The sequence below is a fragment of the Lissotriton helveticus genome, chromosome 1_1 (genome assembly GCF_964261635.1).
Source record: "Lissotriton helveticus chromosome 1_1, aLisHel1.1, whole genome shotgun sequence".
In the NCBI taxonomy this organism is placed as follows: Eukaryota; Metazoa; Chordata; class Amphibia; order Caudata; family Salamandridae; genus Lissotriton; species Lissotriton helveticus.
In genome coordinates, this window is record NC_136057.1 from 902,125,881 (window position 1) to 902,153,579 (window position 27,699).

The 27,699-nt window shown below is 42.4% G+C and overlaps 1 protein-coding gene across 3 annotated transcripts in view; it reads right to left on the reverse strand.

The window, feature by feature from the left end:
• Nucleotides 1-27,699, reverse strand: part of VEZT (vezatin, adherens junctions transmembrane protein) — a 280,161-nt gene that overhangs the window by 128,631 nt on the left and 123,831 nt on the right. Inside the window, exons 4-7 of one of the 3 annotated variants that reach the window (XM_078675924.1) lie at nucleotides 22,698-22,876; nucleotides 16,920-17,201; nucleotides 16,707-16,784; nucleotides 4,818-4,967 (exon numbers count right to left, since the gene is read on the reverse strand). In XM_078675924.1, coding sequence (XP_078532050.1) covers nucleotides 4,818-4,967; nucleotides 16,707-16,784; nucleotides 16,920-17,201; nucleotides 22,698-22,876 — 689 coding nt within the window. The remainder of the gene's footprint in view (nucleotides 1-4,817; nucleotides 4,968-16,706; nucleotides 16,785-16,919; nucleotides 17,202-22,697; nucleotides 22,877-27,699) is intronic. The other 2 variants (XM_078675941.1, XM_078675933.1) reach the window with 2 other exon arrangements.

Genomic DNA, 27,699 nt, shown 5'->3' on the forward strand with positions numbered 1-27,699 from the left:
TTCCGAGAGCACTAATGTGGAATTGACCATCTGTAGGTGAGGTGCAAGTTGGCTCAGTGAGTTAAACAGTTTACTGACATCTATGATCTACAGGTCACATGTTTGAATCTCTGCAAGACCAACGTTAACATCCATCCTTACAATGTTGGTAAGGTTTCCATTTAAGCCAAGCTCATAATATTTCAGTTGGAACAACATTATCTCAGAGTCTTTAATAAATATATATGTAAAAATAATTTTTTAAATAACAAAATGTTATTACATTTGTGTATTACACAGCTACATCCACATACAAGGACAATACTGAATTTACTTTCCACTGGGTCTGATCCAGGGGCACCAGCACTTCCCCAACTACAATATAGCATTAGAAAAGCAGTCTGTTATGAGCAAACCATTTTCCCCATTTATTTTCATGCTTTTGAGGGCAACCACAGTGCTTTTTGATGGGTCACTCTTGGCGCCACACCAGTCGACGCCCCTCTGCCACACCTCCAGGTGCCTCTGGCAGTGGGCTATATCTCTTTTCGCCACCAGATATACCACCCCAATGAATCTCCTCTCAGCCCGGGACTCACCGATTCCCTCCAATAATTCCAGTAATACCTTTCAGGGGCCCAGTTCAATGTTATGCTGCAGGACCACAGAAATTTCCAGTGTCACTCCCTCACATGAGGGCTTGAGGCACGGACAGGACTATGTCTTGTGAAGGAAGTTTGCTTTTGGGGCTTGACAGCATGTACGACTGGCCTGCTTCTCCCAGCCATCTGCTGCATGCAAGACATATGCATCATAATCGTCACACATGCTAAACTTTCCATGTGGAAGTGGGCAAAGTGAAAAAATGAACTGTTTCCCTTTGAACGCCATAAACATTGTGCAAAAATATTTTGCAGTGAAATTAGAGGATGAGTCTTTAATGTAGCATCAAATATGTAAAATGACTTCATTTTAAAAGTTTTCAAATTCCCACTACTAAAATGTAAATATAAATGTGAACAGTAATTCCCTGAACTACAAAAACATAAGGACAGAACTTATGTTGTAAAATATTTGTCAGATATGTTTCAGTTCCAGTGAATGATTAAACTGCAATCACTAATTGCTTTATCATGTGAAACAATACATCTAAAATGTACTGTTAATGCAAGAAACTAGATGAAATTGGTTAGTAAAATAATTTAAAAACAGCTGAAAAAAACATTCTTAAATGCAGAAAATGAGAAGTCATGGCCTTTATTTCAATTGTACAGTCTTTTAATAAACCGAAAAGTGGTTGTTTTCAGCAAAATGTAACCTTTAAAATGATTCTTCTTTCTGCTGATAGAGAAAGTGTGTTTAATATGCTAAGTGTGTTTGAGGCTGCAGTACCACCTCCTGTCTACAGGGGCAGAGCGAGCAAAAAAATAAACACACATGGTGAAACACAGGTCCCCACAAGGCAATTTTTTAAAAAGTTGTAAAAATTGGCACAGATGTTTTTGAAGTCATTTCCAATCATTTAGTAAACATTACCTTGTGGGGACTTGGGTTCAGGTCCCCACAGTGCAATCAAGTCCCCACAGCGTGAGTGTGTTATCATACCCAAGTCCCCACAAGGATAGTAACACAAACACACACACACACACACACACACACACACACACACACACACACACACACACACACACACACACACACTTTTGTGCTCTCAGTTGTTTTAAACTTGTTGCAAAAGGAAAGAGATAGGATTAAATAGGTGGTACAAATAGATCAGTGTATACTTCTGTAAACTAATTTCATAATATTTTATCCTGGCTTCCTCTAAACCTTAGCTGTCCAATTTCTTCAACAGGATATTTTACAAGGCTCAAGACGTCTTGGCGTTTCCGCGATATAGATTTACAGGCTTGCTAACAACACACATCTGCTCATCTGTTCAATGTCTAGTTGGCCTGTCATGAATTACAGTTCACTGCTATATTAATTACGTCACTTTTTTAGGTGTCGCCTACGCAGCACACATGCGCTGCATAGGAGGACCTTTAGCCGTCGCTCTGGTCATTTTCAAGCACACACTCGTGCTTGTGGCGGCATCCACCTTGCGGGAGCGAGCAGCGGTGCGCCACAAGCACGAGTGCAGTGCTTGAAAATGAGCAGACTGCTCTCTTCGCGTGCAGTGGCGGGTACAAGCAAGCGCGCACCACTCCCGGGCTTCTCTATTTCTTGTTTGCATACGAGCACAAACAGTCCCCAGGCAACACATTCGCAGCCTTTCCCTTCTTCTTGGTCACATACACATTGTTGTCTTTTTTATTTCGGTATCTCCCACTCTTCCGGGTTCTCACATCCTCACTCACCTCTCTCGTACTCTTTTATGTCCCCCAACTCCCCTTTTATCATCCCTTGCTGTCTCTATTTGTGTCTTGTCATTTTTTATTCTCGGTTTTTCCCCTCTTTCTATTTCTCTCTTCCTCCCACTGTTACCTTCTCTTGCACTTTTTTCGACTTGTTCACGGAGAATGAAGTCTAAACATATGTTCGAATACATAATCTAAAGCTGGCGCAGAGATAACCAAATGTTCTTTTTAGAATGAATTGCAAAGTTCATGTACAGAGGCTCTCCGGAAGCAGCTCTTAATAAATGGAAGCCTTGTGTGGCACTATTTCCTGGGAAGACACGGGATGCTGTTGAGATCGGAAAGGCGCATGCCTTGAATTCAATGTACGGCATCATGTAGGAAAGCAGATATCGGCATCCCGGAAGGACCACAGACGCCATGTACTGAGTCCACTGTGTCACCTAGACTCTGACACTCTCACATCTTTTACTGCCGTTCTTCATCACAGTTGTCCTTGAGAAACTGCTGTCACCTGCCCATGGCTCTTACGTGTAGTGCATACATCCCCTAAGAACCTGAGGATTCCACCTTCTGCTTTGCATCAAAGCAGAGGGTAAAGGAGAGCAAGGTCTTTCCCCCCTTACTGGCCCCCGACTGCACCCAAGTGCCTCTCTTTTGAAGCTTACCTATGCAAATGCCCCAAGTGAGTGCCAGCCTCAATCGTGGCAGCGAGGTTAAAGGGAATTCATATGCTCCCTTTGCTGTAGGAACAGACCGGCGAGGTAAGTTGCTGCCCAGCACAGAGTCCCTCCAATCTCCTTACTCACCTTGCAATGGAGGGGACTAGGAATGGTGCTGGCATGGGTGGTGGGCATCCTTCCCGCAGCCCCCGATCTCCCTTCTACGCTGCCCTGCCAGTGTCGCTTCTGGACATCTGAACATAGGGTGGTATTTATTGAAGACAGATAATGCTGTGTTTAGTTAGCTTTGATCAGTGTCCGGGGGTGGGGGTTCTTTAGCTCCTGCTGCTCCTGGGTGTATATCTACGCAGCATGACGTAAAAGGCATGGGGGCACTTTATACTTTTTCTCTTTCAACATAAGCCCTTGTGCTTCATAATTAAATACTTATAAGTTCCCAAAGGCGAGACCTATTGGCTATGCCACTGCTTGTTATGTTGTGTGATCACTCCAGCACTTCTTTTCCTTGAAGATACATAAATAAAGGCCTTCTTAAAGTGCCAATGAATATGGATTCCAAAAAAGGATCTCAAAGAACATATCTTAACATTTACAAACTGATTTATGAACTTCTGTGTTTTCTCAGCCTTAAGCGATAATTGGTATGGAATTTACACTCATTCAGATATTAGAATGTCATCTACACCTATGCGATGATGGATGCTCTGCAGAACTAATTCTAATGGATGAGGGTGCTCTGCAACATTTGAGTGCCTGGAAACCTGGATTGAAATTTGCTGCACTGGGTCTGGTAAGTCCATACCATGGGGGATCAGTAGATTTAAAAGCATAGTCAGAGAGAATCCTAAGGGTATTATACCTTATTGTTATGACACTGGTTCCTAAAAGTCACATGCGTGAATAGGGCCATACACAATCACTGACTAAGTTTGCTAGTAAAAAAAAATATACAATCTAGCCAATGCAAAACTCAAATGTTTTCAATGTTTTGATGAATTCAAAGGTGACCTTGACGGCCGTCTTTTTCCTGTTGCCATGTCAACACAAACCCTCCTTGTCTTCTCAAGTGTCTTCTTGTTCAAATTACGAATGTCAAACATCACAGAGGCAGGACAGAGGAAAGCGAGCATCTTGCCGATAAACTGCACAGCAACATAAAAACACAGTCTTCAGCTGCATTGTTAATAGACAGGCCCAAGTTTGCAATGCTTGAAACAAAATACACATGAAACCCATAAGAACTCCTGAACTTGACATCGGCATAAGTAGTTCAGCAACTAACCTAGGACACGAATGGTGACTGATCAAATGTACACGGTGTTTGCAGTAAAGGCTCTTTCTTTTACTATGCAGGCTTCACCCATTTCCAGTGTCACCTTCAGGTACCGAGGATGAACCCATGTCTCAGCCCTAGAAAACGGTGCTGCTTATGCAACCATTTTCAGCAGAAAAAAAAACATGGCACCTTACAATGGTAATTCTGCTGCCCTTCAAGTTTAATTTAAAAGAAGTATACATCGCTGTTGAATTTATAACAGGGAAACACTAATGCCCTCTTTGCAGTCAGGCGTGAAAGCAAATTCTTAGTGCCCCTATTCAGTAGCTCCTTCTAAATTAAAAGTGAAACATAAGGTGTCATTCAGCTTCTTTGCACCTTCGAGAAGAGGGTCTAAAATTACATGATACATTACAATTTTTACATGGTGTGTTGCACGTGTGAAAGAGCAGTAAGTAGTAGGGTCTCCCAAGTGCATCTCGGAAAGACCCCACTGCTCGGGGGCATACAAAAGGATATTTTTTCAGCATGTAGAGGGTGGCCAGTCTTGACAGGCGGAAGTTGGCTCGGACGGAGCGGTAGACAGCTTTTCGCAGGCCAATGAGGTGCTGGTTGGGGTGCTGACCGGCTTTGTCGAAGGGGCAAGCAGCACTGACCCTGTCAAGCAAACTTGAAGAGTAAAATGTGATACATCTGTACAGGTGTCCTCGCGCCTCCCAAAGCACAGCATCAACAGCAGCATTGACGTCAATCACTTATGAGGCACACCCACTGGATAAAGAAAATAAAGGAGGAGGCGGCGGCATGCATTGAGACTATCCCTCCTAAGGAACCACAAGACTACAGCATCAATATCTATCGGTCACGAGGGGTGGTCTGTTTAAAAAACTGTAATGAACAAAGGAGCGTGTGGCAGGAGGCAGTCACTGTCACACCACTTATGCGGGCGAGTGACAAGACAAATGCTGGACCAACTAGTGTCATGTCTTTCTCCAAAGATGGATTAGCTACAGTAATAGGACTGTCCCGCCAACCTTACTGTGATAGTTATCAACATAATACCGTCAGAACCAGTGTATGCATATGTTAAGCATTATTGCGTGCCTGTTTGATATCACCATTTTAAATTTTGTAAGAAAAGTGGTAAATAAAAAATTTAAATATGAACGCCTGACGTTTAGTCCACGCAAATGGGCACAGTCAACAGAAATGAAAAGCAATCACAGCTATTCTGTTAGAATGTCAGCTCTCCTGAAAGGGCATAATGCATTTTTATTCGACAACCCATGCAACAGGTATATCACCATGACCCTGAAACAGAAAAGGATACCTATCTCGTATTCTGGTCTTCTATTCAAATCCAAGTCAATATTTTGAGAGTTATTTTTTTTTCCCCACTTTAGGGTTTGAGGCCTTTATATCACTGATGTGGTCACTTTCAGTTAATTCTACCTTGTGCTTTGCTGGCCTACCGGTTTGTTTTTATGTTTTGCCATTTGATATTATCTTTGTATTTATATTGTATTAAAAAATGTTCATACAATTTAGCAAGTTATTTATAGTATTAATAATGTACAGACTATGAACCAAATTGTCCCAGAGCATAAAAGGCAGGAAGTGCTAAATGACTGGAACAGAAACCCGCAGCAATGGGTTTAAAAGAGGCAAAGAATGGTTTTAGGGAAAGGGTTACAGAATATATGCGTACAGTAATTGAGAGCATAAATGCCAGATTGTTAAATACATCCCATGTAAGGAAAGAGCGGAGTATTTATGTTTTTGGAAGATTAGGTCTAGATCTAGCCAAAAGTGAGGACGGACAACTGGAGAGTCTGGGGGCTCTTAAGGTGAATTGTTTATTGAATCATCCGATGTATTCGGATTTTTAGGTGGAGTAGAAGTTGAAAAGTTGAAGTTGGCGTGGTCTCTTGGAAGTATAGAGTAGATACTTTCAGAGAGGTACAGGGACAGTTCCTGTGAAGCACATGGACGAGGCTGAGGATTGTTAATGTTTTTTCTAACTCTGATAGCGAGGCAGAGAGTTGTGGAAGTGAAGATGGCGTTCGGTCTTCTGTTTTTTGGCCCCTTTTCTACTTAGTATCTGTCTAGCTGGTCCTCTGATATAGAGGGTATGAGTATAAACTAGGATGGGAACAATACCTTCGATGTGAAGGTTGGAGGTAATGCACAGGCTCGTTCTAAGGAACAGCAGTATGATGAATGTGTAACAGTTTAAGCCATCTATATCGGAGGCCAAACAGGGATTCACATTCAGGAGGAATCTTTGAGGTGGAGATATCTGACATGGGAGGCAAGGGTGATGGGTGAACTGAAATACAGGGATGGAGTGGAAGCAGATTATAGACTGCTCCCTGGGGGGAAACAGTATTCATGGCTAGGGATCTGTATTTGGGAGTAGATTTGATTGTTGTCTGTGCAGAAGTAAAAAGGTAGGCTAAGGGCTCTTAGCAGGAACAAGAGAAGAAGCTAATTAAGATGTTCAAGGGGATGGGAACATGTAAAGTCGCACAGAACACTGTAGGTAATGGCTACTGATCTAAAAGATTACCTTAATTTGACCTATTAGGAGAAGTCAATATCACAAGCAGGAGAAAACAGACTAATGTATCATACATCACCTGAATTCAGAATACAGGCGTGGTTAGGCAGCGGTGTTGAATGCTACAGAAAGGCCGAGAAGGATGTCGGAGTCTGAAAAGGTCTCAGCCTAGACTTCATTAATGACTGAGATCTTGCAATACATACTGACTACGGTCTAGGGTGTTGTGTGTCTGCAGAAAACATTGCAGCCGAGAACGATTGGCCCTCATGCATTGTGCTCTACCATGGTAGAATACAGTTCCTTCAGTAACTGGCAAGGAAGAAGTGTTAAATGTTTGACCTCGTGGGGACAGGAGTTAAAGACACCGTGCTGCAAGGCTCAGAAATAAGAGGATTTTGTTTAGGAGATTGGTTATGGAGAGGGCAAGGAATGGGGTACACTCATTGGCTAGGGAGGCAGGAATGGTGTCACTGAACAGATCTAGGGGTGCTCAGGAGGGATTTTATTTCTTCTAGTAACAGAGATGAATTAAAAGAGCTTGTTGATCATGCCATGTGAAGAAAGGTAGTGGAGGTTGTCGTGAGTGAGCACTTCAACAATGCTGCTTCAGGCTGGATCTATATTCCACCATGCATATGATATTGGACAACACTCATTCTGAAAGCTATTAAATATCTAGCTGCTGAGCACTGTAAAAACAAATCTACTTTGTTTACCATTTGGTCTTCAATTGTAACTGCACCAAAAATAAATTTTCTCAGATAATTTGTTCATAAAACATGGAAAGGGACGGTTGTGTGGATCTAATCTGAGAAACCCGGGAAGGCTGTAGTTTCTTTGATATACCTTCCTTAGCATAAAGAAGCTTATAAAAGCATATTGCTGATGTTGGTGAAGTGGGGAATGTCAGACCACAGTCACACCGACAGAAACATTTAAGAATATTTCTTGCTAAATTGTATTATTATATGTTGTAGATGGCTCCCCACAATAGACTGCTTGGTATTCAGTAAGAATAAGAATCTGATTAAACGGGTTTGGATGCATGCAGGGAAAATAAATCTCATTAAACAACTGTGCCTCTAGGCGCATTGCAGTAGACTCCAGTCACATCATTATGTAAGCAGGTCACTCTTTTATAGGCGTCAAAATAAAGCCAACGACGTATTGTACTCCCTTTTAATGCTCTCCCGGAGGGGTAAAATATATCTCCCTCCTGCACGCCCCTGCTTGAACTTGCATGTGAAGCAGCCTGGGAGTATCCAGATATTCACCAAACTGGTGTTCATTATAATTCTTTATCTGTCAATAAAAATGCTTTAAGAGGAGAGCTGTAAAAATTAGGTTGACACTTGATTTGTATTAATCACGTCTGCTTGTAGCCCTGCATTTCGTCCTTGGGTAACGTAGAATGATGACCTCAGATGGCAATCTAAATCAGCAGGGCTGAAGCAAACCTCAACAGACCCCACAAGGTTATCTGAGGTAAAGCTATTCATTGTAACTGGAGTGGGAAATCTCGAAGATTAGTTCATGGTGCAAGACAACAGGGTTTGAGCAGTATCTGTGTCCTGACCCCACCTCCATCCAAAAGAGTAGCTCAATGCCAAATCGTGCATCTTTTCTCTTTTAAATAAAGACAATGCCCATTTACACTTGTTCATGTTATGTCAATGTTTCTTCTTTTCAATAATAGAGAAAACCAAATACAGTACAAATGAGCAGCAAAGCTACTGTTCCAAATGACTCCACAAGAAATATCAGTAATTGCTGACACCAAAATGATGGACAATTTGAACCCTTTCTGAGGTGGTCCTGAACAATGTAACTATCCGGACTGAAGCAAAGTTGGGCATGATGGGAAAAAGGCAGCCATTCTACTTTTTTAAAGGCATACGGAACACAAACAACTTTTTTCTTCAATGGGAGATTACGGTTAGAACCAGAAATCTGTGGGGTGATATTGGAGGGAGGAATCCTGCAGACCAAAACGAAACCGTAGTGCAAGCCTGAATCTTCCCCTGAAGAAGAGAGAGAGAAAAAACGATAAATGGGTGCATGGGCAGTGGAAGGGGCAGCACTGGACTCAATGTTAATTTTATATTGTGCTTTTTTGGCTTCAGCCTCTGGTAGTTTGATTGATGATCTAATACTATTACTTGTATTAGGGTCTTCCGGTAGTCTCACACAATAGTCTTTTTTCTAGAAGATAATGGCCTCTCAGAATAAAGCCCTTTCCATAGACTGCCTCCCTGGCGAGGAGAGCTCCATCACTGCGGTGTCTTTCATTTCAAGTGCTGGCCTCTTACAACACTGATTTGCCTTCAGACACCCTTGAGGGTAAAAAGAAATTAAAAGAGAAAATGCGAGGAGACTGAGAGGTACCCAGAGCACGACAGAGAAATGCACACATTTAAGAGACAAATAATCCTACCTGGAATGATAATTACTTCTTTAATTGCCACAATCGTTTTGCTCCCAAGTTTTCAAGAGAATCGAGTAAAATGTTACTTCCTTCCAACCTAATCTGAAGAACTGTCAAGTGAAGTACCTTTGTTGCTATGACATTTTTCGTTTTTCCAATAGTCCATAGCATAGAGACCGAGCTCGGCTCAGGTTCACTTGCATAAAGGCTTCCGGATGACCCAGGGTCACTGTAATGGTTTTTGTCTCCAAATGCAAAGCAACATGTTGCCACCCAGCACTTTCCCTGCCCCTAAAATGGGACCACAGTCAATATGGCGACTCGTAGCTGGTCACACTTTAGGTAGTTGATTAGCACTGTCTTGATGTAGTACTGGCCCTAAAAGTGACTGTGTCTTTGTCCCCTGTTTATCCATTTTGGTTATCCTGCGTGGGTTGTTATGCTCTGTCAAAATTTTAACCATGGAGTCTTTGCTTGAGGCATTCTCTTGACTTTCATCCTATGCTGTCTAGAGACAGGATGGCCCCATCATTCAAAGATTTCCTCATTTACTCACAAAACACTTACTTTCCAAAGTTTTCACCTGTTGGGATGGGAATGCTTCATGGTAAATGGGCATGTGTGCTGTCCTCAGTGCCCGTCTGAGAGTGAAACTGGTATTCATACTTCTATTTTGGCCCTGGTGTCACACTAAACGAGAGTGTGCAAAGACGCCTGGCATGCCCCGGACAATGGGAGCTCCAGGACCTGCCCTGTGACTTATAGTAGGCAATGGACTTCTGTCCATGGTATGGGTGTAACACAGTAGGCCGTGGTGGTAGCATATTGTGTTTTTAATCTTCAGTGTGACCAGACCTCCTTCCATCATTGTAAGTGCATTCTACGGACCCTGCTCGTTTAAAGTTGCACTGTGATGTGAAACCCAGAACCTCGTGCTGACATTATGTGTGCATGTCAAGTGCGTGGGTATGCAGCGCATATGTAGCACATGTATTGCGGTAGGACGCTGTATTGTGTGAATCTGACTACTGCGGCCAGTGGGATCCATTTTGGATGCGTTAACATGGTACAAAACTAAGGAACCGAACAGCTTCCACCGGACAGAACAGAGCAATCCAGGAGGTAGCAGTCCTGCTAAGGGGTCACCTAGTCTCTCAGCACAGTTTACAAGTGAGCTGTATCAATATTGTACCCCACCATGCATTCCTGTGACACCAGTCAATCTACCTCAATCTTGAAAGTCTGGTGCCGCCACTACTGATGAGGAGAGGAAATCTGCACCAATGGCAAGCGATCTCCATCGCCTAAGCTGGAGCCCAATAGCCCTGTGGCCACCCGAACGAGTTCCGACACCAACCAAGAGTGAACAGAAAAGCAAACGGAATTGGTCTCACGCATAACCACTTCATAACATAGAAGAACGAGGGTCACCCACACTAGCTGTAGTCTTACTTTCTTACAACCAGCAGCCTTTTGTCTGTTGTAAAAGTCACTTTGCATTGTTTTCACACAAACTGGTAAGCTTGTAGAAGTTGCTGCAGGGACGCCAATGATTTATGAGCATTGAGTGAGTAGGTTTACGCTGAGGTGCCTAGTTGGGATTAATTGGGTCTCCGAAGAAGCCTGAACAGTGGAGGGTGCAAATCTCAAGTGCTCCAAATCGAGCTCATTTCTAGAGCATTAAATCTACATCCAAAATGTACTCCCAGGTTAGCCTGCATTATCATTTATTTATATATAAAAAGCACTCACAATCTTTATGATATGCTTGAGATTATCTGAGGTCATGCAGTGACCACAAGCGGAACAGCATGGGCAGCTGGTTTACAATCGCAACCAAGGAGGAAATTCTGCTTCCTTTTAGACCGCATGGTTAGTTGGTGTCTCACTGTGACAGTGATGTCTTACCATGCTCGGCTGTGTCAGAGCATGCCCACACCATCCCCAGAGGATATGAGCAGAGGACTGACACACAATCCGCAAGTCATCATATTACCCCACACTAAAAAAGACCCAAAATTGCGTAATTTGCACTTCTCCAGGATGAGAGTCGCAGCTTTCTTGAAGCAGAGTGAAATCCACAGCAACAAATGTGATACCTGGGTTACCTTGCTAATTCAGCCATTCTTTAACATGCAGCACATTTTGGCATCATTATGCATGATTTATGCGTCATAACAGGGTCCCTACTGTATTTTTAAAAATGTATTAGGTTAATTTAATCTTGGACCTTGTCCACTCCTTAAACACACCGTGTTCTAAAGAGAGCTGAGAAAAATATCAGCTTTTAAAGTCTTTTGGACTTGAAAATGAGCAGCAATCAAGTCATCTGAAATACTGACAACTGCTGAAATTCGGCACATTTAGAGATAAAATAGCAAAAGAGAACTAGGGCGGTAGAAAAAATGACGTCGACAAAAGAAAAGGAAACCCTGCGTATTGATTATGAACTTCCTTTTAGGTATCTTTACTATTGAGAAACTACTCGAAATGTTTAGCCTTTTTATTTGAATATTTATGTCAATTTTTTGCCCTCTCTCCACCCAGCACATTCACAGAGATTTAATGGACAAGACCCACCATCAAAGACTGCTCGACAACACTGCAAGATCTCCTTCACCACGACAATCCACAAAGGGAACCCACCCATGCTCTTGCTGACAACTGCGATTCAATGACCTTCAAGTTGGACGTTCCCAGGTTCATACAGCTTATGACAAAGCTTCTTAGTACATCACACTCTACTGGTAAGGCTCAAATGAATTTCAAGAATGCTCCGAGCGGCCACTTTCAACCGCAGCTACGATCCTCAAATCAATTTAGTCTTCAACAAATTCCTTTCTTGTTTCCATCGTGGACATTGAACTAAGCCCCCCCAATCAACATTAGAGAAGTACTACCTACATCGTGAGATCCGAAACAAAACTGCGCCTTCATCTCCCCTCTGATTTCCGCCACTACATTCGGCACTGTGGACAAGTGTATCCTGCTTGGCCCTCTGAGCCTTGAAGTACAGGGGTGGTTCTGTACTTCTACTGTGGCTGTTTGGATGAACTGAAACTACTAAGAAAGTTAACTTTCCCTCAGCCACAGGATGGAGAGTGGACCACTCTAAAAACACACACACAATATCAGACTTTCCCAAAGGAAAAAACAAGAATCCATAAAAAATGCAATTTAACCAAAGCATTTTGTGATGGGAAACGACTGCGGTTACAGATCTGTAGGTAGAACGAGAGCCACTTGCTTTTATATGAGCACTGTGCAGATGGCGTACTGGGTTACCACATGGTGTTATCTTTTTCATTATGTCAGATGTGTCATGAGTACAATTTCCAAGAAGCTATCGAAATTCTCGCCTAAAGCTGTGTAGGGAGCTATGCAGGCTCTCAAAGTAGTTCTAATTAGCTTGGCTTTTTGCATATAAGTAGTAATCAGTCGTCCGTGCTCATCAGATAATGAACCCACCCACAATATAGCTGCGACTCTCCGAGTAAACCACGCTAATAACTTGTTCCCTTGTTTCCTGCCACCTGGATCTGCCTTTTTCCTCCCAGGAGTGTAAATGAGTTGCTTCAGGAGCCAATTCCCTATAGTCATCCTGTAAACGGTGTAGTATTTTATTTATTACTAGGGATGGGTGCTTCTTTCTAGCCCTTTAAAGCTGATAATCTCACCCTCCATTACCTTGATAGCCCGACTATATGCCTACTTTTTATATGACTCCAATGACATGGGTTGATTCTGAATTACTGATTTAAAATCTTCTTCCAAGCTGACCCCGGCTTGAAATTATCGATTATTTTCCAAAAAGTATAATTTGGTTATTATGATTGGTTGCTTATCTAAAGATCTGCCGGTAAGCTATGATGCATTCAATCCCCATATGTTTTTCTCGTCTTTTTAGTGACTCCCAAATGTCAATACCAATAGTGAGTGGTCAGATATATCTCTTGCTAGGAAGTCTACTGAATGCACAACATACAACATAGGAGCATACAAGTGTGGTAAAAAAAGCAGTTGACCTTTGATATGGAACTAAGTACCCCTGAGAAAAAGGAGTACAGCCTTTGACCACATTACAGAGTCTTCAGGCATCCAAGAGACCCATAGACCTAAAAGACTAATCCGGCCAGATTAGTCAGTGGGACTGACCCGTGGGGATGGGACCCTGATCCATCTCTAGAGGGACCCTTATTATCACTGAAGTCATCTTTTAGTAGCAGGTTCATCCTGGTGCCACCAACAGCAATGAAACATTCCTGTTAGAATTCTATTTTGAAGATTCGGGGGCAGTAACCCTCATGGCTGTGACCTGTGTGTGCACACTGTGGCTCAAGCCATAATGTACTATTCATCACAGTCTCCATATTTGTGGGTCATCATAAACACTAGAGAATTAAGGGAGTAAATCGTCACCTCCTGGGGCCCTCAGAACAGTTGGCATATTGTCCCACAAACTGATATTCAGCACCAATCAAGTGGGTCTCTTGGAACAACACCAGGAAGGGCTTATGCCTTTGTCAAAAGTGGATGTCTGTGCCACATTTAATTTTATTCCTCAGCTTGTTAACATTGCACGAGAGCACTTTTGCAAGACCCTAAAGCCCATATACCATGTCATCCATCAACGATCAATTCGGTATTTTTGATCAATTACAATCCGGTTTCCGCCCGGGGCCCAGCATCTAATCAGTAATTACACATATACTGGACGATGCGCTAAAAACGTTAGATCAAAACGAATCATGCCTCCTTATTCTCCCTGACCTATCTTCAGCATTCAATATGGTTAATTACGACTAACTATTAGACCATTGGAATATAGGTAGGGACCCACAGGGACCGTCTCAAACTGATTCACCTAGTTTCTCCGAAACAGAGCTAAAAAAACTCAAGGTTAATCAGTCTCTGTCTAAGTCCGGCCCTGTCAGAATACGCATCCCACAGGGTTCCTCCCTCTCACCTATCCTCTTTAACCTGTTCATGGAGCCGCTAACGTCAATTCTGAGCTCATCCAACATCCACGATCACATGTATGCTGATGACACCCAATTATACTTGAAAGTCTCCTCCCCTGAAGATATCAATGCCCTCAACTTTACCCTACAAAACCTAAAAACTGCTGACATGCAACCACCTCCAACTAAACAATCTCAAAACTGAATTCCTCCTAATCACCCCACATAAACAGTCACCCGTCATTAACGAATGGATGATGCAACTAACAGGCTTCAAGTGCCTGCCTCAGTTCAAGAACATGCAGAAGCACATTAGTGCTGCCACCAAAGGAGCGAACCTCCAAATGAACATCTTAAGAAAATTAAAAATCTTCCTGCCAAAACGGCTCCCTTTAGTGCCTCCCTCAACTCTGCAGCAAGGCTCATCACTGGATCGAAAAGAAACAACAACATCACTGCTGATTTGAAATCCTTCAATTGGCTCCCCTACGAAGCAAGAATTCCGCTGAAAATTGCATGCATGACCCACAAAGCCCTACACTTCAATTTCCTAAGTTATCTTGCTCAGAAGCTTGAACTCTCTGGGGGCTCCAGATCTTCCAGAAGCTCTGGCACTTTACTGCTGGAACCACTGAGATTCTCTAAAAAGAAAACCTACAGGAGAGCCTTCTCTGACATCACCCCGAGAATTTGAACCCCCTCCTGCAGACTGAATCGCTCAACTGCATCTTTCAAGAAAGAAGTTGAACTACTACTCATGAACACATTTCTAAACTAGATCCTAGGAACTTTTCTCTCTGAGCTTATAAGGACTCATCAAGTTTGCTCATGATTACGGCTCGCTGGTTATATTACTGTTTGATCTATCTGTCCTATTATTGAGGCAATCCCTCCCTCATCGGAGATCTGCCATATCCTGTGCTGTTTCTAGACTATTATAATATTGATAGTATATGTCTCTGTTCTTTGAAATGTGTAGAATGCTCCGATACTGCAGGGGTCTTGTTAGTGATATATAAAACCTTCAAATAAATAAATAATAAACATTCCAAAGTGAATCTCCATCTACTGAGGATCGTATCATACGAGTTCTAATGATTGGTCTCCCATAATCTAATGAGACAGTGTGCATCAACTTTGTAATCTTTATTAATTTCTAATATTTGTACACCACATCACTCCACAAAGATACCAAAGCGATGTTAATCAAATCCAAGATAACCTCCATTTTAAAGATTTCATGTGCACAAAAGAGAGGGAAAAATTAGAAGTCTCAAGAGTATAAAAGTACAATTTAGCACTATTGTCAAGATAACCACAGCTTCACAAAACATTTCACCATGGCAGTGACATGCATCAAGTGTAATGGCAATATCCTTTAAATGCCCATTCCCACATTCAGTAATTCAAAAATCACAAACATTTTAATGCCACAATACAATGTGCTGCAGTGTAAACATTGATTCATTCATTGTACTCAATAAGGAGAATTAGGATAATTGCAAAAACTAGTGAATACACAACAAACAGAATATGTACACATATACTCAAATGTACACACGCACACATTTTTTTTACACAGTGGAGGTCAACAATATGCGGTTATAATTAAGGGTGAGTTTCCATAGGAAAAGCCTTTTTTTGTTAATAACTTTGGGGCTATTTGATTAATCTATGCATCTGCACAAAACTTTCCAAAAAACAACTTAATCCACCTCAGCTCCTTCCAGGGAAGTTTAGCATCTTTTGAAAAAGCCACATATAACTTGGTTTGGCATGGACTGCAGATTCATTCAGGAGAAGGGAGTAAAGTGGGTCAAAAACAGTATTTCCCATTTTAACCTCCTTAGGAAACTGCTCTCTGCTACAAAAACACTGAACAGAACTGCACTACACTTGAAACTATAACTTTGCTGAGGGTAGTTAGTGTCTATGCATTATTTGGTGTAAATCTACACAGTAATTAGAAATCAGTGTCACAAAAGTGAGTCAGGTGGAATTAAAAGGGTAAGTTGTAGAACTATCTGGACCATTAGTTTGCAAAGTGACCTTGTACACAAGTTCATGGACAGTTTGCAGACCTAACTTAAAAAATAGTCTCTCCCACACCCTCCAGTGAACAAGGGAGCTTTTTTTCTACAAGGTCTGTGAAACCAAAACTGACTGTCTGGCTGAGAGAGAAAAGTTTCTCTTGAAGCCGGCATTACAAGAGGCGGGGCACAGTCTCTGCATTCTGAAAAAAGAATCAAAATGCCACATAAGGGTCAGTGTGGGCACACCATGACCCCCCCTGACCTAGGTGTGGGGGTCCCCCAAAAGCTCCTTCTTAAAAGTTAAAAAGATTATTTTTTAAGTCGGAGTTAGGGTTTGCATTGCTGTAGTTGAACTTATGCTTTGCAGAGCTAACAATAACAGGTTCATTTCAGTGGTTTTAGGGTTTTAATCCATAATATACTCACTTGATAATATGTACATCTGTGGACATGTACACGTAAAAGTACCAATTCTTATAACGCACCACTTCACTCCAAAAGATTCTGTTACAACATGAGAACTTCATGTTACCTCACATTTCAATGTTGATGAACACCACTATATAAAGAGAATGTGCTAAAAGGTTGTTCCATTATTAAAACAGTTGATGTTAGTTTGTTATTAAGAGAAATACTCACAGAGTAAACCCTCTGGAAATGACCTCAGTCTCTTGAATAAGTCTTAAAGCTTTCCTGACTAGGTTGGTAAATGCGCGGCTGTCAGCTACAGTCTTTTCCAGCTGTGTCCGGTATTTTTTCAGGCTTATTTGCAGCTTGGCCAGCCGCCACTTGCTGACCAGGCGCACATATAAAAAGGCAGCAAATGCAGAGAGACCTGGACCCCACATCAACCATGAGGAGGCATCCCACGTCTGAAGCGCAAACAGAGCACTGGCAAAAGCAAGCAGCACAGACATATCCCTGCAAGGAAAATAATATCGGAAAAAATCAGCAACGATACAGTGCATTATAAATAAGGCTCCCTGTTTTCCGTTTTTACTGTTGTTTACAGATAAATACTATATCATTCATAAAAGATTCAAAAAACAACATAAGTACATTTATAAGAGTGGCGGATAGTGAGAAGAATGGCCACTCAGTCTGCATTTTTACTAATCTAACCACTTGCCATTTTGCTCTTGCAATGAAATTAATTTCCAATATCCAGCCTAATGAGAAGCCCATGATGTTGCCTTCTGTGTGACAGAAAGCCCTTGAATGATGGGTTTCCTTTCTAATGCAAGGTTTGTACAACTTCACAAGTAATAGAGTTTCTGCTAAAAGTAACCAGTTCGTATCCTAACCAAAACGTTTCTGAATGGAGAATGCCCAAACGAAGCGGGCCACCATCGAATGAACTATTATGCCTTGGTGTGTAAGAAACGGCGCACCATTTACGGGTGCTGCACGCAAAACGGATTACAAGACTACTTAAAAAAGAAATTCAGAATATATGAGGTGTGCTTCAGGACACAATTTGCAGTGTCGTAATACTTACCGTTTCAAACCCCTGTTAGCACCCGGTTAAGAGGATAAACGAAGAGTTCAGTAAAAAGAAAATGAAAGCCTCACGTCGAAAGAGACATGCCACGTCACGGTCGGATTACTGGAAAATCTCGCATAGGGATGATTGTACTGTGTATTTGTTAGATGTTTAAATGTTGCATTGATGTTTTTGTTTTGAATTTAAATGACACACACAGAAGTGGAGAAATGGGAATGTGATACTTACTGAGAGTTTTCAGTGGGCAGACTTTGGAGAGGATATGGGCGGGTACGGGAGAACACGTGATGGTTTGCACCTGTGTTTGGAAAGGAGGGGCAGGGAACAACTACTTTAAATTTGTGAGAAACAGTATTGTGGTTCTTAACAAGTTTCAACAGCGAAGGACGGGGTGATGCGCTGGGAGATTTTTTACACCAGGTATGCCGAGGGGTTGGAAAAGGTGTTTTAAATCAAGTACGGTTAAGGAATAGGGAAGCAAGGGAAACTCTGGTAAATCGGGGGGAGAAAGCGGAAGGTGGATGAGGGATGTTTTTCAACGTTGATTTAAGGGTGGGAGGTTTGAAGAGTACGTGGTTTATGTAAAACTGGGAATAAGTGAAAACGTAATGGACGGCACATTTTGACTTTAAGTTGAGATAATAATTTTGAGCATAAAATAAGGGTGATGAAAGGCAAAGTAGGGTTGTGGGGTAATGATGAATATATTGAATGTTTATTGTTTGGGTGGGATGTACAGGTGATCTGTTGTTAATAGAGATATTCTTACGATTTGTAGATACTCCTGAAGAAGGTTAAATACCGAAATGCATTGAGTGAAGACATAATATCGTAACTGGTGGATGTTTTGATATTCAAGATACATTCGTGTATAGGCCTGGATGGGCAATGCATTGGATAAAATCAACTTAAAAAATACTATGAATGTCACCTTTTGACGTGATGCCTTGTAAAAAACGACAAGACAAGACAAAAACGAAGGAAATAAAAAATGATGAACATTTGATTACTATGGTGAATGAGTATTAATTTGGAAATACCCAAGTGTACAAGCTGTGCAACCCGCACGTGACCTGCTAACGAAGCGGGCCACCATCGAATGAACTAGAATGCCCAAATGTCACATAGATTTAAATCCCTTCCCAAAATGTTCCAAAGAATGGGTGCATAGGAAAGAAAGTGAGAAATAACTAATGTCTTGCCCACTGAGTTTTTTTCTCCTTTTTTTACTCTGACAGACACTTTTAAGATTTGGTCTTTGAAGCCAATTTGCTATACTTCGTTCTTTTCCTTTTAAAGAAGTCCATAAAGATTCTGCTTTATTATCTTGAGTCACATGGCAGATGCAAACAATGCGACCAAATATAAATTTGTCCACTGCAGTGGATCTACTAATCCGCCAGAGTGCAAAAACGGCATTCAATAGGTTTTCAGAATGTCTGCCATGTTAATGTTAATGGGATATGTGTTTAGTTTGCAAATACCTATGAAAGCCTGCAAATGCAGGGATAAAAGCCTGTCAGAAACATACTCGAAATCCTTTTATTCACGTTCACCAAATGCCAAAATTTTTCCAATGCATTTTGTAGTGAGGGTGGGGAAGAGTGCAAGGGTCACCTGGACCGCTATCTGCTCCCCCCAATGCAGACAGCCCAAATTCACAAAGTTAGAGCAGTTCCACTTCCTGAGGGAGAGCTATCAACTTCACAAAATGGATGCCACTCCTTTTCAGGTGTCAATATCTTATCAATGGTTTGTGACAACAGCAGCTTTGGCAAACCGATGATACACTGCATTGCATTGCATTTTCGGAAGCAAGGTACACCCCTTCCTCACAATCTCATCCTAATACGTTTCAAAGTGACCACTGTTCGCTGGAAGGCCATCTCAGCATGGCTAAAATCCATTGCCACATATTGTTTAACGGCAGGCTTTGCAACTGCAAAAAATGGCAAAGTAAGCTCATAGTGTCAAGTAACATTGTTTCTAATATATATATACACACATATACTGAAACCCCCTCACACAACGCTGTACTTCACCTTAGTTTATTGGCAGGCAGCAGCAAACTTGAACGAGCCCTCACAACGAAGTTGTGTGCCTTTCTCACCATACGCGTTTCGGAAATAGCTTTCCTTAATCATTGGCTTGGCATTCGGAGGAAGGCAACAGCGTGCATAGTTTCTCAAGTGTTTTAAAATAATTAGTCCCCGCCCCGCTGGGCGCGAGTTCGCTGTACATTCTGGTTATAAAAGTTCAATGATTGTTTTGAATCCTTCGTGGATGCTGCTTTGCCTTCACCTCCGCAGATTTCATCCTATCGGGACGCTGATGCAAGCAAGATCATCAATGCCTGGGAAGCAGTCACTGGTGGAACTCCGGGAGGACTATGAGGGAACATTCCACATGCCAATAGTAAACACTCCTTGGTCAGTCTCATCCCATGATCCTACACTGATGGAGGTTCTACTGACAGAGGTCTAACACAGGTTTAAACTACAGGTACCCTCTGAAAGAGGCTGGAAAGAAGGTTACAACTTCGAAGGTGGCATCCTTTACATGAACGTAGGTCAATATCTTCACTTGAGTGAATGGCAACAGGTGTCGCCACTTTTCATAAATATATGAGCAACCATTCATTATCTCTTGGTATTGATGTATGAATGAGTGCACTTTGGTTGGGGGTCGCCCACTGGGTCCACCTTGAATCATTGTTTACCAGTGACTCAAACAATTCATTCACAATTTGGTTGAAGGACGCCAATGTTTTCAGTCAAGGTAGAGGTCCATGATTAGTTTAGGTTCAGATCCACCTTGAAATTCCTGCCTTCACACTCTTTAGGCTACACTTCCAAGAAGGTTGAAGCAGAGGTAGGAGCGTTGGCTCCATCCGACCACACCTTTTTGGGATCTCTTCCTCGGTGGATGCCCTCCCTTTCTATGTTAATATGTTCTGTACGGATTGAGATTCCAATGGCTGCTCCCTTCTTCCTACTTCATGAGGACTCGTCAGACACAGACCACCTTAGAAGCCCCTCCTCAGTCTGCTTTCTTTCAAATGTAGACCCATATGGTTTTCCACTGGGCTCTACACTATTTCCGGTCTCCTTTAGATGCAGAGCTCTGTGGCTGCACTCTTCCTCGCTAGGCTCCTCAAATGAGATTCAGGTGATTGTCTCTCTTGACCTTTCACAGATGGAGACCTAAATGATGGAATCACTTACACCCGTCCACCACATCTACACATTGGGATCATCATTGTAGGCCCTACTATATCCTTCCTGAGCTTTACATATGGAGAGCTCTGTGGCTGTCCCTTCCTCTGTCTTTCTGTGCTCTAAAGGGGACAAACTCCACATCTGGCTTTAATGGGCACTAGTAGTCGTAGCTGTCACTCTAGGTAGAAAAATCTGTACGTGCCTTCCTCCTTCTAAACAAGCTGCAGGCCGAGATCCCTCTCCCCCTGATTTTCCCACGCCCTGTGTGTGTAGGGGGGCTGTGGGGTGGATGAGAGTGTGTGCCAGACACCCACCATCCCCATGCGCCACCATCACAATACCAGATTTTCATAGTAAACCATTTCATATTGAAGTAGAGGCAACAGGCCTTGTCTCAGTGGTGTCATCACCGATGCATTCTATAAAAAACGCACAAAATCACCTTACAAGATCCAAAAGCGCATTACTCCAGATTTATTTAAATACGCCAGTCCACACAAATTAAACAACTCAATTATCTATCTACTGGGACATTAATCACCATCAATTGACCCTTTGATGCAAGTGAGTCTTTAAAATGTGCTATCTGACTACGCCAAACCACTCCGCCCAAGGAGAAAGTATAAAGAACTGTTTGAGATTGGTTACTCAATATTACCTAAATTCTTGCTACTTTAGCATAGGCAAATCATCACTAAAAAAACATGCAGATTTCCAAATTAATTGCTTTAGTTAAAGAAGTTAAGCAGAACAACAATGGTCTTGTTGCTCTGTACAGCCAACAAACACTGACTACTCCAGGTCAATGAAAACACCCCAATCTCACAACAGCGCCGGACAGATCATCTATAATCGGATGACTGGTTTGAGGGGAACAAAGGGTGTAAAGTGTTTGTGAGCCCATGCTGGTGGAAATACAAAATACAGAGTATATGTAGAGCAGTGGAGGGAAAACAGGAATTCATGGATAAGCAGGAAAGCAATGAAGAGAAATGATGCTTTCATGGGGGCAGGTCCTTCTAGTTAAACTTCTTCCATCAAAAAGGAGTAAATAAAACAGCTTGTAGCTATATAAATAATTAATTGCATCTCCTACATGACTTTAAAAACTGGATAATATCTCAATTTTTTGTAACATGAAGCATTTTATATCATATTGGATGTGAGACAGCACCGTGATGTTAGCAATGCAAGCTACAAAGTTTCTCAGTAACTTTTAGTGGAAAGGATGAAGCAGGAAGTAGCAAGGTTTAACTCCAAGTTCACAACACTCTCCCTTCTTCTTGGGCACATGTACTTAGCTGCAGAAATTAGATATGAATTTGGCATAGCTCAAATCGAAAAAAGACTGTATTCTTGAGTGGTATCAGCCAAACTAGATCCAGACTTTTTTTTCACACTCCAGCCCAAGCTCAGCACATTTACAAAATGATATCCAGCAATCTAATATCTTGTCATGAAAGGTATGCGTAGATCATTCTGGCCCGCTATTTTCATTACATTAAGATACTTGTAGTCTTACTTATCCACTAAGAAGTGCACATCTGAAAGACAAGGATCTACTCACATCTGACATGAAGCTCTGTGACATTTAGGACTACCTTAGTGACAGAAACAGTCTTAGGGAATCACAATGCAGAGACAGCGACAGTGTTGTACAGGACAGGACACACAAGTCTGCTAGTTGAAAGTTACCAAATATTAGGAGTTGCTAGGGAGCGCAGCTTGGGAAGATGTCGTCGAGTTTCCGGTTGCTCTGGCTGTCCCGCAGACAGGATACCGGGGTCGAGAAGCTCTATCAGCTCCACATCCTCCTGCAGCAGAACTTCCTGTCGCAGGATGGTACACAGGGAGTCGAGGCGAAATCCCACATCCTTACATCAGGAAAGAGTGCGGTGGAGGAAAAGAAAAAAGGTGAAGCATCCTATGGAGCGAGCAGCAAAATGCACAGTTTTCAACCTCCTTCTTCCCCTAATGTGACAATGCTATGAAAGAAAAGTTGATTATCCAAACGCATAAAAGTGAATATTAAAATTTGCGTTATTACTAAAATAAAGACGCTGGCAGTGGGTATCAACTACCAAGCCAACTAATCTTCTGATAGTCCTACAGAAGAAATTCCCTATTCTCCTGCTATTCCATTACTTTCCTAATCAAAGCTTCCCGTTGTTCCAATGTATTATTAGGTCTCGAAGTAAACAGCTCTAATTGTCTAGGATACCTCAGACTTTAAAAATATACTTATAAGAATAATAACAGAGGGACTAGGCTTTTGGTAAGCCCATTTCAGTCCTTCAATTCATGGGTTTTTCACAGTTTGCCATTTTTTGGTGCTCTCCATCAAGGTCAGGGCATTTAGTGGAAAGTTACATTGTGCCATTTGTGCTCCCACTCTATTTTGGCTATTGGCTCTAGTGAAAATGCAGAAGAAACAGGAATAGAACTTTTAATTCATAGACAGTTTGTGTACTTTGATACATTTGACTTACTGACATCGTGACATTTTAATTCTTGGTTTATGGCTTTTTTTGTTTAGTAAGTGTGTTCTGTTTGTTTCTACAATATGCTAAAGCTGTGTACTTTTCAACATTGCACTTTTTTTTTACTTTACTGTTATGAAAACATGTTGTGGATTTACAGCTAATTTTGTTCACAAACTCAGGACCTGTACGCACATAGGCTTTATTAAAGATGCACAGAAAATACTTTCCATTGTCAGAAGTATCTCCTATAGGATATTTTGCCGGTTAGACCTTTCAAATTTCACACACAACACAAACGTCATCTTCTGACTTCTTTCCATAGCATGCTTCTCTGAGTGTGCGGCTTAGCTCTCTAAATGCAGTCTGCTCAACAAAGCCACCCTGCTCCCGGCTTTCATATTATTAACGCCCAAAAGTGTAAATGTAAATTGATACTTGTATAGCGCACTACTCACCCGCAAGGGTCTCAAGGCGCTTGTACGAATACCGCTGTGGAACCCATCCTGGCTTTCCCTGGGAAGTGTCCACTCCTGGGCACCCCCAAGGTGGAGGCCAGGCATCCTTAGCGTTGTGGGGGCCGTTGTGGAGATTAAGCAAGCTATTGCCCAGAGTTGCAGAGTGGGACTCCATGATTGGAATAGGCACCGAGGCGAGAATTATCAGGTCCGTGGAATTTTTTAGCCCAAAACCCCCCCCCCCCCCGAGGCGGGGAATTGAACCCTGGTCCCGGGGTAGACCTCTGCATCAGGGTCTGCCGCTCTAACCATTGAGCCACACTTCTCCACATGTAGCATTATGTTGATATTTTCTTTAAAGGACTGCAAGGAACAATACACACAAGATTACCCAACTATTACCACACACTTCTCCTAACAAAACTGCCAGACCTACTGGCTTTGCCGTTGCATGTTTTAAAAAACAAAAGAGTGCAATAAGGGCTTTGCCACAGCTTTTTTTTAATAGTCATTGTTTTTGTAGTCATCGGCACATCACTGGGAGGAAACTGTATAGAATGACTATACCTGTGAAGTAAACCTATGCTTTGCTAACAAACGTAACCCTTTCCTGATTCCTTATTAACTCAGTGTTGTATAACATCTTTTTCTTTATTGACAAATTGATCTATACGTTTGTAAAGCACCATGCATCACCATGTGGATACTTCAAATCACTTGGTTGTACGGAGGAGTGTAAGGAGAAGTTTGTGGTCTTAAAGGCCCAGATCTGATATTCCTTAGTTGCGAACTCTTACCCATAGGCATTCTGAACACTTCTTTTCCCTAGTTTCCAGTGAGGGTGGTTTAGGTTTTGCCCTCAGGCTCGGCTTTAGGTTACTCCACAGTCTGGGAACCTGAAATACCAAGGGCCTTACACCATGTTTCTAAACAATTTTAAAATCTACACAGCATTAGCGGCCCAGTCACGTTTAACCTTTTTGGGTCAAACCTACCAGGCAGCTCAAGCCTAAGGCGCCCACCCTGTTGTCAGCTTGCTTCCCCAGCTCCTCCTGTCCATCCTCCATTGTTATCTTGCTTCCCCTGTCTGCCACCCTCCGCTGTCATCTTGTTGTCCCCTCATCCACCCTCTGTTGTCAGCGTGTTGCCACAGTCCCTACTGCCCACCCTCAGTTGTCATCTTGCTTCCCCAGCACCTCCTGCCCACCTCCGTTGACAGCTTGCTTCCACAGCCCTTACTGCCCACTCCCCACCCCCGCTCCCCCCAGTATTTCTTGCCCGCCCTCCGTTGTGTGTAAGCTTTCTATTGTATTTCACAAGTCCTCTTCCTCCAACTGCGTCCTACTCTTCTGCCCGTCCTCCCTCGGTGTTGCCTCATCCCCCAGCCGAATGTCTTTTTTTTCTGTTATTAAAAAGAAGCACATTTGCGCTGGCCATGTTGTAACCTTTTTTATTTTTAGCCATGCTGCAAAGCAGCCGCACTGTTGTCCAGCTTGGCTAAAAATAATTACCAAGGCCAATAGCTCACATAGGCGAGACATACTGGGTTTCACAAAGCTTATTTTTCTGCCACTGCTAAGCAGCATCGACTAAAAGCATTGCTTTTTACCGATGCTGTCGGGCATTGTGAAAAAGAAACAGCAAAGCCAGTAGGTTCCAAAGGCGGGACCTATTGACTTTGCAAATGCTTGTTTGAGGTAACAATCGATTTTTTAAGTCCAGCTTCCTATTTTAGCTACTTTTCTGGACAAACACAGCAAAGTGCTATAATGTCGAGATATCAAAGGGATAGGAGTATCTTTAAAGGGTAGTGCTGTGTGTCTCAACTAATTAAAATTGCAACTATAAAGCAGTAATGGAGCACAATGGGTTAATGCATCTTTTGCAGAAATCTATGTGCATACAGCAAGGCACAGGCTTAAATGCTGGGTAAAGCACATGTAAGTTTCGATCTTTATAGGTTCTAACTCAAACAGACGCTATTTGGATAATAGTAAACGCGCCATTTTAATAGCGCTATGTAGACACAACACTAAATCGATGTGTGCCATATAAACCATATTAAAAAAAGAGATTAGTACTGCTTCACACCACTTTGTATGATGATTTAATGCTTCCATCAGTTACACATGACATAATGTACTGAAATATGCAAGAATTCGCACCTATATAAGCATTGACATAAAGCTTACCGAACAAACCTTAATCTGAAATAAAATCAGATAAAAAGTTATCAATAACAACAAATAAGGTACCATCCTGAATATCCTTAAAGAATGTGCGTCTCTCCAGTGTGTTTAATCACAGAACAAACCTTGAGACGAGAATAAGCTCTTTCTGCAGTTATAAAAATGGAATGCGCATCTGAAGTAACATCGTCTTTCCAATGTTGGTCTTTTAATAAAATGTAACTCTACATATTAATAACTCGCTGGAAATGTTTAATCCTGCACAGAGTGTGGCACTATTCACTAAAACTCTCTTTCACAGAGTAAACCTGAAATGAAAACTGTTCCAATAGGCCCAATTAGTGTCTCCGACAAGGAAAAGTCACACTGCTGCTTTAAAACCGCATGCGTGCGGGCGGAATTCCGCTCACACGCTGAGATTTTTAAAACCGCACTTTACATGACGAGCTGGGCTCGTCATGAGCGTGCGAGGAGGCTACCTCATGACGAGCCCAGCTCGTCATGAGCGTGGAAGGGGTTAAGGCAGCCACGTAGCTTTAAAACAGAAGTAAGCAGAACACTGGCAACTGGTCCCGTAGGGTTTCCCTGAGCAAGATCCTTACACACAAAACTCTGCACTTTTCCTAACAAAAGGTTTGTTTAGGAGGAGTTTGTCACTTCTCGCGAGAAGTGTGAGCCAACGGGTCATGTGCAGGAGGATGAGGACATAGAGGAGAGTAAACAAAGGATGGGGGCAGAAAGGATATTGGCAGAGATAATAAGGGTGAATTCTCGGTTTGGCCTTGTTCAGGCCCGCATCTCTGCAGTTTGCTGCACGTCTGAAATCTTATTCTCACATTTGTAGCCTTGAGCTATGCATCTAATATTTCTGATTTCTACTGATCTAAACTATGCTTCTCAGTCCGGTACTGTCCTACAGTGCACCACTACTCTGTCACACCTGGATGAACGCTTGACTTGCCTTCCTCTACTCCAAACTATGCTTCTCTGGACTCTGCACACTAGACATAATCCTGTCCAAGCCCGGCTCCAGGAATTTTCATCTGGATGGGCCACGGGTGCCTTTTGGAAGGACACAGCGGAACCACTGTAGCACCGAAGGAGTATGCAGTTCTTGTAGGGTGGGGAAAGAAGAAGGAGGCTAGGTTGGTCAACACCCTTACTTAGTAGTGGAGTGTGGGTGTCTCCCAATTTGGGAAGTGGGGCCCTCACAGACCCATTTGGGTGTCATGCTTCATCATAGGGCCTGCTCCTCGTCAGGCCGGCGCTGCAATGTGCGACGGGCATCCTATGAGTGGCTCTTTGTCGGAGATCTTTTTCCCAAGCCGTATAGGTGAGGTGGGTGTGAGGGCCTAGTGGTGTAGATGTGAAGTGATGTGAGGAGAAATAAAATGAGGCGAGGTGGTGCTCCAAAATGAAATTTTATCTGCAAGCCCACTTGTCCCAATTAAAACCAGAATAGGGATACCGCTGATTATAATGGTTGGAGGTGTCTATGTGTGTGTAGTCATGGTCAACATGTTTCTTGCCCTATGTGTGTAAATCACTCGCCAATTCTTCAGGACCTATC